At 40.5% G+C, this 16,196-nt stretch overlaps 1 protein-coding gene across 1 annotated transcript; it reads left to right on the plus strand.

Annotated features, from left to right (window-relative positions):
- Window positions 1-5,442: 5,442 nt before the first annotated feature.
- Window positions 5,443-5,823, plus strand: LOC148017882 (putative pentatricopeptide repeat-containing protein At3g28640). Its single transcript, XM_087661510.1, has one exon. The coding sequence runs from the start codon at window positions 5,443-5,445 to the stop codon at window positions 5,821-5,823; it is 381 nt and encodes a 126-aa protein (XP_087517636.1).
- The last annotated feature ends 10,373 nt before the right edge of the window (window positions 5,824-16,196 follow it).

The raw sequence follows: 16,196 nt of genomic DNA on the forward strand, positions 1-16,196 counted from the left end.
ATAGTGGAAACAACAACACAATGTTGTTTCTTGCTAGTCCAAGAAACAAGACAACCATTGATGAAGAAACAATTTCCACTTGTAGAATGCATAGATAAGTGAGAGCTTGCTCAATCTGCATCTGTGTTACCCAAAAGTTGAATTGAATGTAGAGAATCAGAAAATTTTTTGGGTTGATAAACCAACCCAAAATCTTTAGTGCCTTTCAAGTACTTCAAAACTCGTTTAGCTATAGTCCAATGTTTAAGGCATGGAGAACTAAGACCTTTTCTAAGAAAGTTTGCAGCAAAAAGAATGTCAAACTTAAGCCAACAAATTGAAGACATCCAACAAGATTAGCATAAGGTTGATGTAATGCTAATTGTCTATCATTTTGCAAAAAGTAAGATCTTTTGGTTGAGCTCACAAGATGGGGAGTAGTAGGAGGATGTGCAAAACATAAACCAAACTTCTGAATAATATCTTCAATGAGCTTTGTTTGATGCAGTAATAAAATACCCTTTTCTTGATAGTGTTGAATTTGAATACCAAGACATGACTGTATGTCTCCAAGATCAACCATGTCAAACATAGAAGATAATACCTTCTTTACTTGTTGAAGGAAGTTGAGATTGTTAAAAACAAGTATAATATCATCCACATATAGAGCAAAAATAACAAAACTATCATTGTAGTGCTTGACATATAAGTTAGGATTTGAAGAACAAGAGATAAAACCTTATTTTGTAAGGAAGAGATCAATCTTTTTATACCAAACTTGTGATAATGGTTTGAAATAAAACCTTATTTTGTAAGGAAGAGATCAATCTTTTTATACCAAGCTTGTGATGATGGTTTGAGACCATAGAGTGCCCGATGAAGTTTACAAGCAAGATTTTCCTAATATTTGACTACAAATCCCTCTGGTTGCTTCATGTATATCTCTATCAAACAATCCCTTTGGTTGCTCCATGTATATCTCTAATCACCATTAGACAATCCCTTTGGTTACTCCATGTACAACTCTTCCTTTAAATCACGTAGTCAAACAAAAGGAAAATATTTCTTGCATACTTCATCGAGCACTTTATGGTCTCAAACAATCCTCACACGAGCTTGGTATCAAAATATTAATGTATTCTTTACAAAACAAGGTTTTATCTCTTGTTCTTCAAATCCTAACTTATATGTCAAGCGCTATAATGATAGTTTTGATATTCTTGCAAGGCATATCTACAATTCAATGGAGTTCCCTTACTCTAGTGGTCATGTTTTGGAGTCCCTATACCCTACCATGGCTAGGCCTTGTGATAGAAGTTGTTTTATTAACAAATTTGGAAGTGTTTTTTTAGACAGTGTTCTTCTTTAACAAGTTTCGTGAAGACACTTCACATTTCAGTGTGGAAGGAATATGATGACATCAAAAGAAGCATAAAAACAAGGTACAAAAGAATTTGAGTTAAACTTGCAACCCTCACTAGAGGAAATAGTTTCCCTTAGTAGTTGCAACTCTAAGGTTGATTCTATTCTAAGGAGAGGTGCATTGCTTGGCTGGACCAATCCTGCTTACTCATAGTCTATCACGCCTAGGTGATCCAACAAAGTGGAATCACATTCTGCTCTGAAGTCTCCCTTCTCGATTCTAAAAGCATTGACTGTTCGTGGCTTGAATTCCACTCTTGATTGTTTGATCACTTGGCCATCTATGTCATACTACATCATCTCGGCCTCTTCTTCATTTTCCCCATTTGTCGAGTAGCAATCTTTGTACTAGTCATCTGAAATTACTACATTCTGACTGCCTATCATTGTCTAGACCTCCATTCTCCTCCGTGACTAATTCCTAGTTGTACATCAAGTTTAGGTCATGCACTTTAGTCCATCACCATTTCGGTTTGTCCATGAGGTCTTGGAGTGGCTCAAAATTGGCAGCTCTTGGTGACTAGCTAGCTCCCTTGTCAAATACTCAGGGATCTTCTAGAGCTCAATTCTATTAGACAAGATGTGGAAAGAAGTAGGTGTTGGTATTCTACTAGTTCTTTTGGCCATCATACAAAGTGGCAATGATGGTAGGGTCTTTCCCTTTGGTAGCTGAGATGTGGTAAAATCAATACCCTAGTTCTCAAAGGACAAAGTTGCATCCAAGAGATAATTATCTTAATACCATGTATATGGAATGGGATGCAAAGTGAATGCCTTTGAGTGCACAAAAAAGCAAACTTCTAGATCAAACAATGTAGATGTGCACAAACAATTATTTTCATGATTTTCCAATTTGAGTATTCACACAGTCTAGCAAGTGATTTTAGTCCAAATGGAGGGGCAAACAAGCTCGGAATCACAATTTGATTGGACAACTAGATTCATGGCATTGGAATATATCAATATGGCTCAGTCACTTACTTCTTGGCTTCTAGACCTAATAGTAGCATTTTCATAGCACAAAACCTTGGGGAGATTAAATGGGGGGTCAAAACAGACTTCGATTGAGGAATGGATACTTGCATTAGATTTTGGCGTCAAAATGCATCTAGAGAAACTCTAGCTCCTTGATCCACAACCATTTCATTTTCCATGAAAATTTTCTCTTTTGTCTCTCGGGGTCTTTTTGCATTGTAAAATTAGCTCCAAAAATCCACTGTTATTGGAAACCACGGGATAGGGTGACTCAACCTATCCAATCCATGAACTGACCTACACATAAAGGACCATAAAGAGTATCAAGCTACTTCAAAGAGGAATACACAATAAAACACAAACAAGGCTCTCACCCCACCCCCTAACCAAATCAAGACATGAAGATCCACAAGGGATAGATTAAGCAAAATCTGAGAACAATCTAGAGCTAGTCGCTAACTAATTGCGCAAACATAGAGTAGCAAACAAAAACTATCAAATGAGTCATCCTAAGTGATAGTCTACTTACCTACCTCACCTAGGATAACTAGTCCAAGAACTTCCACTTGGCAAGGACTCCTATAGCTTAGTCTTGCATTTTTAGATATATTGGATTTATCACTTTTTGATACTTTTGGACTTGATACTTGGGCATGTGCAAAGGAGGGAGCTAAGCATATGGTATCCCAAGGAGAATAGGACATCGGTCTCAACTCATGTCTCTGTACCGAAGAACCAACCAAGTGCTTGTAAGGAAACACTAAATCATTTTCCCTCTCTCACTTTTATTTTCACTCCAACCATCCTTATTAATTTTCCAGCTAGACGTCACCCCCAAGAAGACAAGGCATTGGGCTTGGGTCTTCTAACTCATCTCTAAGAATCTACAAGGCCTTCACAAGGCAATGATAATCTACTCTTAGAATTTTTCGTTTATCTCATTTCTTTTTCTTTTGTTCAAGGGTTGGAACCCCCTTTTTATACACCTTCGTATTCAATGGCCTTGAAATATATTGATTTCTTCTTCTTCTTTTTTTATTTTGCAGGCTTCACTATCTGTTGCACTAACTAATGGAGGTGTTGAAAAACACGGATCTAGAGCATGGCAGCTATGGAGGTTGGAACTCAAAGTACAAACTCATGAAGATATAGACTAGACAAGACCAATTGTCACACAAGTGAATTAGGTTCCAAGATTGAGACTTGGACTCATAAAGACATTCTTGTGTGTAAGGACAATGACACTGACACTTGATTGAAAGGACAATAGCATTACTTTAAAAGTGAACCAAGTACATGTCTTTATAGCTTTCCAACTTCTCCAGTCTCCTCACTGTGCTTATGGGATTCAGGACAGCTCCTCTTAGAGCATACATCATTTGTCTATTTCTCAACACCCCCCCTCGAATGATGAGTCCCTACACTTGCTGGCTTTTGCCCCCCCTACATGATAACATGGCCCGGAAGACTAGCTCATAGGCAGCCTAGTCAAGTTAAAGCTTGAGACTTTACATCTTTGGTAAGGGTTTTTACAAATCAAATCAACTAAAGGAAATATAGAGATCCACTATGGCAACAAATTCCTTAAAACAATCTATCAGAGTTGTTGATGGTAGCGAAAGTATCTTTTTCTTCTTCTTCATTCATGAATGGACTTTGGTGGTGGTCATTCTGCATCTGCTGTGCTCTTTTCTTCTCGAAGCACTCACTAACAATATGGCCAGTTTTACAAAAATAATGACATATCATCCGACTTCTGTTGTCGGTGTTGAATCCTCGACCTCTTCCTTTGGGTCCAGTAGCTCCTCTAGTGTATAAGAGGTTTTCCCTTGAGCTGGTTTCTTTTACATCTTTGCTTTTAAAATTTCTTTCTTCATCAAGCAGTGAGTGCTCAATATCTTTGAGTGAGAGACTCAGAACATTACTTAGAGTGGACACAAGGTTCTCATATGGATCCTTGTTTACACTTGCAAGCAGTACGGCTATTGCTTCATCTTCATCAATATTCTTTTTAAGAGTTGCAAGCTGGGTTTTTAAACTCTTAAAATTATTAATGTGGATGGTCTTAGAAGAACTGTCTTTGATATCTAGTTTATAAAACTACGTGAGGAGTTTTACCTTTGAGTTCTTTGATTGGGTACCAAACATTCTATCAAGTTCCTCCCATGCGGTTCTAGCATTTCTAATGCCAGATATATGATGTAGCACATCATCACTTAGTCCCCAAGAAATGATGCCTAATGCCTTATTATTCATCTTCTTCCATTCTTTGGTTTTGAACTGGTCTCCTTCAACGAACCCGTCTTCATCATCTTCCTTCTTGTTATCCGCATCATCTTCAAACAGGTCCCACAAGTCCTTTCGCATTAGGTGATACATGGTCTTTTCCTTCCAGGCATGGAAGCCTTCTCCATTGAACTTTGCTATTTGCTCAAGCTCTGCCAGGTTGAGCAGCTCCAATTAACTAAGAAAAGACTAGCAAGGGGGATTTGTGAAGAGTCACAAGGAGGTTAGCGTCAACTGACACTAGTTGAGTATCAATAGATACTATTCTTGAGATTAGTATTGAATGTCGCTGCTTGATCTTCTTCTTGCTTGTTGATTTGAAGTGTTAATCTTGCTGGGAACTGAGTTTAGACTCAGATAAGAGTGGCAGTGTATGCCCTAAGTTGAAGGGAATGAGAAATTGAAGAAAAAATGAGCTTGGAGCTTGATGGCTATGGCTTCCTGGATTAGGGTTTTGACCCAAGCCTGGTTTTTTCGAGATATCTAGAGCTAGAGTTGATCATTTTGAAATTTTTTTTAATGGAAATGTAGCTTACTCCATGCTCTACAAGAGCCTCATGAAAATTGTCAGGATTGGGTACAACAGTATGCGCTGTCATACTGCTGTGCATCCGAGGTGTGGAATCCACCAAAAAGTTGTGTATGTGACATTTGTTACTTTGTACATACTTAGTCATTGTGTTTGCATTTTTGTTTTGCGTGGGCACTATAGTGGAGAGGGGTTTGAAGCAAGAGGAACTTATTTGTAATGCTCTGGTTGACATGTATGCAAAATCTGGCATGCTTGGAAAAGCCCAAGAAGTATGTGACAATATTTTAGCTCAAGATGTCATATCATGGAGTGCGTTGATTACAGGTTATGTTCAACATGGATATGATGAGCAAGTAGTGATGTGTTTTGAAAAGATGCAGCTAGAGGGCCTACTTCCAAGTGCAATAATATTTTCTTGCATTTTGAAAGCTTGTGGCGACATAGGAGCTGTTGACAAGGCCAAAGAAATACATGATGAGATTGTGAAGGAGGGATTGCTGGAAAATGATGTTCTTGACACTGCATTGGCGGATACGTATGCCAAATGTGGTTTGTTTGCAGAAGCACTAGAAGATCGATTACATCTACCTTGGATCTTGCAATGGACGTTTGTGAAGTTGAAAAGCTAAGGGCTGCAACAGAGGTCATTAATGAAGAGCATCTTATGGGACTTGAAGACCTTGATATGTAGAAGGATATGTCTGTAACAATGGATATGGATGATGGATTTCGAAGTATTACCAAGGAGAAGATTGGACCTAGCCATACCATCCTTGATGAGACTCCTATTCTAAGAGAAGAGTCAACTCCTTTTGGGCCTCAAATATCTTCATCAGTCATTCAAACTCCCAAAGTTTCTTTTGAGGACACTGACATTTTGGGAAACATCCTTGGAGGAAAAACACTCAATCTCGATGTTGTGCCAACTCCAGCATCAACTAGGAGAGATGGAAGGAAACGGAAGCGAGTCTTTGATAGCGTGTTGATCTTATCGAGCATGTATGTCTTGTATTAGCCCTTTTGTCACTAAGCTGAATATACAAATGTCAGAATCACTTAGTATTTGCTTTGCAGTGTGCTTCCACCCCTTCCAATGGAGGAAGACATGGATTTTGGAAGGATGGATTTTGAGCAAAATGAAATCACTCCCAAATTTTAGGTCTCAGAGAAGTTGGACAATGATGCGAGGCATGTGTGGGTTGAGCCAGAACCACAAGCTGAAGCACTTGAAGTGGAATGTTCTAAGCTGGGGATCTTACGTTCCAAGTGTGATTCACTTGTTACTACCTACATTCCTTGCTACATGGAAGAGCTAGAGTCAACATCTCCAGAGGCAGTGTGTGAGAAGGTTGGAATGTGCATAGCTGCATCATTTGAAGATGCAACCACTATACCCTTGACAATGCTATGGCAGAGATTTATCAAAGATGACGCATCATTTAGAACCACACAGCTGCTTCGGAAAGCCAAAGTTGTAGATGAAACCAAAAAGGATCTGTAGTGCTCTTGTGAGGGGCACTTTTCTGTATGGACAAAGCTTGCCGGACCAGAGAGACTCTTTTTGGCAGATGATGTTACTTTCGACCTGCTTTTTGGATTCCGATGGAGGAGAGTGATCAAGAAGAAGAGGACAAGACCAGAAAAATTGGACTGGAGCTCTCGTAGGAGAACCGTGTCACAGGCTCTTTGGAAATAAACCCAATTTCATGTCGCTCGATGATAGGCCAATCGGATGAGCTCCAATGATCCAGAAGATCCATGTGATCTCCCTTTGTTCAAGCTAATCTAGAGCATCACTCAGGCATCACACGGATGCCTCCACTTCTCTCTAAAGGTGAACATAACTGGTGATGCATTTCTGATATCTCAAGATTGTGAGGGCAAGTATCTTGCCTCAACGTGTAAAAAGAAATGGATCCATCAGAGTTGCAGGACATGGTGGATAGAGAGAATAGTTCGTCTGTCTGTGAAGAGGATGCCAGTGTTGGCATTTCAAATGGTGAAGTTCTCAGCATTAATTTATCAGAGCATCAGGAGTAAGGTTCACCAGAATGGTGAACCTTTGGAGGTATAAGAGGTCAAGTGATTAAAAAGTATTGAATCTCCTAATGAGTAGAATAAACATCATGGACAGGTACCTGCATCCGAAACAAACTTGGTCGAAGAAGTTGCTGATGCAAAGAAGCAAATAGGATCTAGTGAAATTGTTAAAGAATTAAGGGAATGCTTCTCTCTCATGGTGGAATTTGATGCATCCCACAGTGTGATATTGGCACCATCGATCGAATGGAGGACATACTCTCGACCTGTTCACAATTTATGCTGATGAATATGAAGAGTGTGGAAAAAGATTTCTGAGGCTGAGCAATTGTGAATCAAGAGGATAAAGATTGGAGAACTTGAGTAGAAGTGTTCATTATGGTTCAGCATTCTCATGGACAGGAGATGGATTTATGTCTCTGATTATTGAAGCTGAGGGCTTATTTGTTATAGTGCCATGAATAAGTACAAATTTTTTTTTGTTCTAAATCAAGTGGGAGCACAATCTTTCCTATACCTTTTGAATGTACCTCATCGTCATTGTCCCTTTTGATTGTAGCTCAGCATTGAGGAACTACCTCATCATGATACTTACATTTCCTTCCATGATGCCATCAATTCAAGCTGTGAACAGCAGGCTAATTGAACAGGCTTCTGCTTGATCATTACATCACTTTGACATTATGTATATGCGTGGTTTTGGACACACCTAAGCATCTTCTTAGCAGGATTCATTGTTCAAAGCTTCAATTGAGAATAAGCTGCACTTCCCAGTCTATATTTGGTCTTCTTCTACGGATGATTTAAAGCAGATTTTGCAGTATATGTCTATGTATATGTAGCTTCAAAATCAGCAGACACAATTGTATATGCAGTAGCAGCAGTAGTTAAATCAACAACAGTTGTCTCAACAAAGGCAACTATATTCGGAGCAAGAGAATGAAATCAGTGCGACTAAGGCGATTGAAGCAGTTGAAAATGAAAAGAAGTTATTTGATGGCTATAATGTATCGGCTTATTTGAAGACGTATGAGATTAAGATGGGATTTTTCGGAGTACCAATAGGACTTATGAGTAAATATTTTCTTCGCCTTGTCACACCTGCCTTGAGGGTAAAAGTGACTGATCTTTTCCTTCAAAATTCGCATTGGCAAGATTTTAAGATGGCCCTGAAAGAGGAGTATTTTCTTGAGGACTTTGGGATGGCTACACGGCGGTCATTCCGACAGTGGGTCTACATGCCAAATAAAGGTCTAGATGCTTCAGAATTGATACGAGAATTTGAAGAGAGGTATAGTCAGTTTGATGCTATTAAACAAAGAGCATTGGGTGTTGAGAAGGTTGAGATTTTCTTGCAAGCTGCAAATTCTTCTCTTCAGGAAGAATTAGGAGAGCTTCTTGAGGATCGCACAAAGCCTATGGGTCTTAAAACAGATTGGCAAGATGCCCAGGATGCGGTCTCGACTTTGACCAAGAGGCGGATATGGAAGACCCGCCTACAGAATGGATCTATGACACCGATGCCGTCTTCTGCTCCTATGCTTGCTTCTACCCCTATTATTTCTTCTCTTCCTCAGCCAGTTACTTGGCCTATGCTAGTGCCTACTATTTCTAATCTTCCTGTTCATCCTGTTCCAAGACCGATGTCGGCTCCTTCTGCTCCAAAACCATTCACTCCGTCGGTTCCTTCCTCTCTTGATGACATAATCAAAGGCATAATGGATTTGACACTCGAGTAAGTTAAAGAAGAATTGGTGGGAAAATTGAAAGAGCAATTTGCTTCGACTGTGCCTACTATTTTGTAACGTGTCCACTTGTTATCTTCAGGACATGTCTTAGCAGTCCATCGGAAAGGATGTCTAGAAGGCTTCGCCCAGCACTCCCATGGAATGTTACGGGGTTTGTGATCTAGGACTTTCCGCGTTTGCCATGTAGCAAAAGTATTCCGGCCGTTCCCACTTAGGACCGACCTGAATTAGGGTTTTGTCTATTGGTCATTTCCTAACGGCAACTAGCGTCAAACCCGAGCAAACTACTTTACGCAGAAACGCCAGGTCCGAAGCGGATTCACGTTGCACTTGGTTCAAGGAGAATGGGAAACGAGATGGATGCGAAGCTCAATCTCTATGCCATAAGGCATAGTCCCATTCCCTTCCCCTAAAATAGCGTAAATCGAGATCCTTTATAACTTAGATTCTAGGTCAGCGCCCTTTTTCTGTTCATATCCTTTGAAACGATCTTCTCATTTTCCATCATGATTGAGAAAAGTTCCCGGCCAACCGGGACCACCCATTCGTAGGACGGACCCATGGCCACATCCACCGCACTTTCCTCAAGTTGTTTTAGTTATCTAATTACCACATTTAGTTGGACATGTATCAATCAACTTCCTTAATTAGCTCATTAGGCACTGGTTCCTTCATGTAATCATAGCACTTGACATAGAAATGCAATGTCAAACAAGTTTTTTTTCAATAGGTTATCATATTTATCTTTGAAATACATAAAGTCCAGCCCGTAGGCTTATCCATAATCCACCCGAAGGCTATCCAGTAATCCACAAGGATTACTAATCCAAGATTCTGCGCGTAGACTCGTACGCGGGCCTCAAGATCAATCCCGTGTCATGTTGGCCTCTTGTGCAGGGTTCGGAAGGCGAGGGATTTACGACCAGAGCCCCCTCTGGCACCCAAGCGTCCTCCTGCTCCAAATAGCGCTCAACGGAGAGACCTCTCGCAGGGGGTTCGGTCCACCTTCCCGGCACGGTTAATAACCCCCTTGGTTAGGGTCAGGTAGGTAGTCGGGGGTAACTGAAGCTGCCTCACCCTTCAGGCCTTCAACCTGAAGCATTAGATATCCTTTTATCCTTTAATTCTTTGAGCAAACAAAGCAAAACAGTGCTCTTAAAACTGTTACAAGCACAAACAATTCCATTGGTTGTTATTTTTGGCCAACTGCTAAGGAGTGAATCCTTCTTTCCGAATGCATCCAGCACTCGATTCGGGATCAATTGCGACTTGGCAAGATCCCCTATATCCTGGGTTAGAGTCGTACCCTATTAACCCGACTTAATCAATACCTTAAGTTCATATGTTATTCCAAGTTATTGATTGGTCTTTTGCTTCCAAGAAAATATCTAATCCCTGTATCTTGGTCACTTTACCCAGGAAAAGTACTATATCAGGACAATTATTCATCCTCTTGCAAGATAAACTTGCATAAGAATCCGCCAATCTCATTCCGAGGAATTGGCCATTCCCCTTGTGATCTAATCACAAGATAATGCGACTCTGCAACTTGTTGCCAAGTGTCGCACCTAATCCATGGGACTATTCTAACCATAAATGGCATCTTCTAATCATGGTATCATGATTAGATATGACAATCTGTTCCTGTTTGCATTAGGCCGACATTGTCGGTCCTAGGGTTCCGAGTTTCATCTTTTTAGTGAGAGATTCTTAGGGTAAAAACCCTAGATAATTTCTCGGGAGTATGTCCTACTGTTCCTACATTCCGTGAATGTGGGTAAGTCTTTAGGGTATACAAGTTTCAGCTTTGGTAATACGAACGACTAGGTAATGCCCCCAACGTGCTAACCCTAGTTAGCTCTTTGGGATATGTTGCATTGAATTAACCCTTCCTAAATGAGTGCCTCGCGGTTTTAGGTGTTTAGGTTTAAACCAATTTTACTTGTCTGGTCTTGAACATGATTCATTGTCTACGTATAAGTTGATTTACAAACCCTAACTTTTTGGGTTAAGATCAAAGCATAAGTATAATTCCAATTGATCATCCTATAATATGCAAACAAGATTCATGCTTCTAAGCTTTAGGATTTTATGTTTAAACATGCAACCTTTTTCTACTTTCTTTTCCGAATGAATTTTTTGTATGCTGAACTTACACACCCTTTCATTGATTTAAGTTTTTAGGCCACTTGCCTAGAGTTAAATCTCTTTTATGCATCCCTAGCAATTTCCTACGGTTGCTAGTAACTTTCTTTAAGAATCATTTTGAAAAAGATGTTCAATAATGCGATATGCAGTTTATATCTTCCATGCTTAATCGAAGTGTACTATCATAATTCCGTTTTGTAAAAATGGACATTAATCTAATTTCAATTCATTGCAATGCATAAAAAATACTGGCTAGAAATGCATAGGAATCTTATGCTCACTTTATTTTGTTCGTTTTACTGAAAATAATAATGACCAAATTCTTCAGTCGTGAGCTATTTCTTTTAAATTAGTCAAAATATTTAAAATGAAATATGCATCCTATCTCAAAAAATGATCCATGTACGATTGGATTATAACGACATAAATCAAAATTTAGGAAGAAAAAACTTGGACTTGTGGTGAAATGTCCACATGGATGTTAGGAGACGATCCTCCTGCGGTTGTGCCTTGTGCTTTCTTAGGAGCCATCGCAAATGTGGCCTTTTCATCTTGGAATAAATGGGCTTTTAAACCCGCTAGAGAGGCAATAACAAAGCCCCATGGAAAGAGTTTTCGACTCGGGCTAGTGAATGCTTGTGGAGAATCCAAAAAAGGGGGAAAAAGCCTTAACTCTCAGGTTAAGTGAGCTCTTCAAAGGCCCTTGAGTAAAATGGAAATAGGGGGGAAAGAAAGGCTTAATGGCTTTTTTTAAACTTGGAGAGGGTCCACAGGAAAGGGGGGTTTTTGGATCCCGGGGCTGGGTGGCTTAAAATTGCTCTTGGTGGAAAGGAAAGGGGGGAAAAAAAGGGGTGTGAAAGATCTTAGAGAGGATTTTTTGTGTGGGGGGAGAAAGGGTTTTACCGCACCCACATGAACAAGGCTAGGTGGAAGCCCACAAGGAAAATTTGTTGGCGGGGGGGTGTAATATAAAAGGGGCTTAAATAGGCCACATGAAGGGGGGCTTCTTAGGAGGCTTTTAGAAGCTTCCTAAGAAGCTTCTGAAGCTTCTAAACTAATGTGGAAGCCCCACGTGGTGAATAAGGTGGCAGATGGTGAATGGTGGCAGATGGCGGAGACCTGCGACGGATGGCGACGACCTCCTCCCCTTAAACTGGCGATGTACAGCCTTCCCCTCCTTTATGGCAATGACGGCAGTATCTCAGCAACCTCATAGCCCCCCTCTGGACCGCAGTATGGCAGCTCCCCTATCCTCCACGATAACCCTCTCAATTTACAGCATGAACCCCCTGTAGCCTCTCCCAGCTCACGGCACAGACTAAATAGGTGAGGGGAGGGGATCCTCCCTCCCCCATGCGTCATTATGCATGGGGTTCTCCCCCCCTACAAGCTCCATCAAGGAGCTTATTCCTACATGCTATTCCCCTCCCCTCCACGATCGAAGATGTATTTGGTGTGAGGACCATCAGCATTGCAGGGATTGTGAATCTTTTCAAGATGCAAGGAGGAAGAATTTGGTATTTTGGGGATAAGATGGCAAGATCTGGTTGACTGAAATTGGAGCTCCGCTTGCTACCAATTTTGGGAAAGGTAGAATGAAGAAATTAGTAGATTATATGGCTGCGTGTACTTCTTATGTGGCAGCTAGAGGAGATGCTTCTGCATATGGAGTCTAGATTGAGAAAGGTTCAGAGAGTCAGTTAGCATTATGGACCTATGCTTTAGAGACAGCAAACAAGGGGAAAATGCAGCAGACTGTTTTGACTAGTGCAAGTTCTAGCATCAGATCTGAGTCGCCTGTTGATAGGTACACTATTTATGCTTACTTGGCTAAGTCTTAGAGAGCAGATGTACTTGTTGAGGAGAAGCGTAAGAGAGATGAAGAGAATCCAAATGCAATTAAAAAGACTAGAGGGGGGGAATTTGTTACTCCACCTCCTACAGGGCCGTCTTTGAGACCAGGGCCAGAATGACAAATGGAAGATGCTCAAAAGAAAGAAAAGAGTCAGGAGCCTAGACAGAGAAAGCAACCAGGATTTAGATTGATGTCCGATATTGAGACATCTACGGACATGAAGAAAATATTTAATGACAAGATACTTCGTAGTGAGGTGACTTTTACTATTTTTGAGGTTTTGGCCATCTTGAAAAGAGAGTTTCAAGATCACTTCCAAGAAGTTCTGAAGAGGAAAAGACATACATTCCCTACTATTGATACACATGGAGTTTTGATTGGGGAGTTGTATGAGGATGAGGATGAGGTTATTGTTGAGAATTCTTTTGTTTTTCCGCAAACAGAGAACAAAGTTCAGCCTATGCATTATGTTGAAATTGATGAGCCTATTTTGATACCGTGTAGTCATTTTTCGTGGAGTCATTGGGCTAGGGCAACTATAGAAATAATGGTAAAAATTGGAGAGAAACAGGTGCCTTATATTGCTTTGGTGGATCATGGTTCAGAGATTAATCTCATAGTTCATGGAGTTTATGAAAGTAATAGATGGCCTATGGATGCAGAGCATGGGTGGCGTATGAGAGCTGCCAACAACATTGCAGGTGATTTGCATGCTGCCTGTCCCAGCGTCAGGATTTCTATTGGAGATGTAGAGGAAGATTTCCATTTCTTTGTGCAGGATTCATGCTCTTACCCCATAATCCTAAGACAGCCATTCATCACAGAGATGTACATGGAGATGAAAGTAATGGATGATGGATCTGCTTATGCACAAATTCGCAGTAATGATGGTATGAGAGCAGTCCAGTTCATGACTTGTGTGTAAATCATGCTAGAAACAGGGATACTCTTAGAGATGCACCTTTGCCCATTGTGAGGGATTCGGGTTTTCATTAGGTACCACTGTCCCGCGAGATGACGGTGGTACAGAGCAGAGGAGATTGGAGTTCTCGCCTCCTGGAAGAAGTGTTTTCTCCTTTGATTTTTTTGGAATTTTAGCAAATAGTTCGATGAGTTATCAGAAGATTTCTAAGTTGCCTAGAGCTACTACGCAGTACATATGCAGAAAGGAGAAAGATTTGAAAAATGCAAGTATTTTAGAGGATGATGAGCATATAGATGGGATGTATGATAGTATGGTTTGTGCAGATAAGATGATAGAGATGGGAAATATGCTAAAAACTAATATGCACAGTTGTCACAGTAATGTATCAGTGCAGTCCCTGGACATGTTTCATGAAATTTCATATTTTGTGTCACAGATAGAGTCAGAGGATGAGGTGACTTAGCAAAAAGTGTTGAGTGCTGAAGAAATTCAGCAAATAGAGTTTCTGGCTGATTATGATCAGCCTACAGAGACACAGAGGGCTGAAAACTTTCAGCCAACAAAGTTTACTACTGAAGTATTTCAGCATCTAGAGTTTAGGGCTGTTCCTATGCAATCCATACAGAGGGCAAAATCACTGATTTACAACATGATTTGAGTAATGCAGAGGATCATAATGAAGCCACGGTTGACATGAAATACAAGACTGTGGATAAGAAGGTGAAGCCGATAGCTGGACTGCTTTCACCTGACAGTGATCAGCAAATAGAGAGGGCTGCCAAGCAGCCAATTTTGAGGAATCCAGAGCATATAGGCCATAAATTTTCAGCAGAGACTCTTGCTAAATTAAAAATTGGAAATGGTGATTTCTTGCTACCCTTAGAGAAGCAATGCTTTCAGGATATGCTTGAGCAACATGGAAGGGGGTTTACTTTTTTCTCGCATGAGATTGGATGTGTGAATCCAGATATTGTTGCCCCTATGGTGATCTTTACTATTCCTCATATTCCATGTTACCTCCGACCTATTCCAATGCCTAGGGCACCCCTGCCAAAGTTAGTTGATTTGTTGAATGAGAAAATCAGGATGGGAATCCTAGAGCCGTCATCTGCACCATACTCAAATAGGTGGTTTACGGTTCCAAAGAAGAATGGTACTCTCCGATATATACAGGACATGCAACCAGTAAACAGAGTTACTATCAGGAATGTTGGTATAGGTCCAGTTGTGTATGAGTTTTCAGAAGCATTTTCTGGACGTGCCATCTATTCTTTAGGTGATTTGCATTCGGGATATGATCAATTTCAGCTGGCTTTGGAAAGCAGGGACATAACCACTATGAGAACTCCTATTGGGCTTATGAGGATGTGTACCTTGCCTCAAGGTGCCACTAATTCTATTGCACATATGATGAATGCCATGCATAAGGTCCTTCATGAGTATATACCTCAGCTTACCATGCCTTTCTTGAATGATGTGCCCATTAAGGGGTGTGCAGAAGAAGAGAAGAATGAGAGTCTAAATGAGCAGGGACGCAGATACTTTGTGGCTGATCATATTGCAGCTCGTGAAAAGATTTTGGCTAGGTTAGAAGAAGTGAACTTGACACTATCAGGGCAAAAATCTATTTTTGGAGTAAATGAGGTTGTGATTGTTGGACATATCTGTGGGTATCATGGCAGGAAACCTTCACCTGAGAAGGTGGATGAAATAGGCAAGATTACGGAGTATTGTTCTACCACTTCAAAGGTACGGAGATTTATTGGAGCTTGTGTGTTTTACATGATTTGGATGCCCCATTTTTCACACATAGGAGCTTGTTTATATCAGCTGCTTCGAAAGGGGCAAAAATTTTATTGGGATGAGAGCCACACTAGAGCCATGCAAAAATTGAAGAAGTTATTGTAGATTGATCCTACTCTTAGGAAAGCGGATTATAATTGTGGAAGGCCTATTGTACTGACAGTTGACACTAGTCCAATTGGCATACATTGGGCTGTGGGTCAAGATGATGCAGATGGAAACATGTATGCTATTCGGTTTGGGGCGAAAGTCCTAAACGAGAGACAGAGGAGGTATCCGCAAATCAAGAGGGAATTATTGGGAATTTTTACAGCTCTCAAATGTGACAAGGAGTACTTTATTGGAGCCCCAGTTGTGGTAGAGATAGATTGCTTGCCATTGATAGGTATGATTACGAGTTGCTCTACTCCAGATATAGCTATGCTGAGATGGATTGCATACATCAAGTCATTAAATCCAAAATTTAAACACATAGTAGCGAAG

Source organism: Lygodium microphyllum, chromosome 21 (assembly GCF_053477565.2).
Source record: "Lygodium microphyllum isolate KBCC chromosome 21, Lygodium_microphyllum_v1.1.10, whole genome shotgun sequence".
Lineage (NCBI taxonomy): Eukaryota > Viridiplantae > Streptophyta > Polypodiopsida > Schizaeales > Lygodiaceae > Lygodium > Lygodium microphyllum.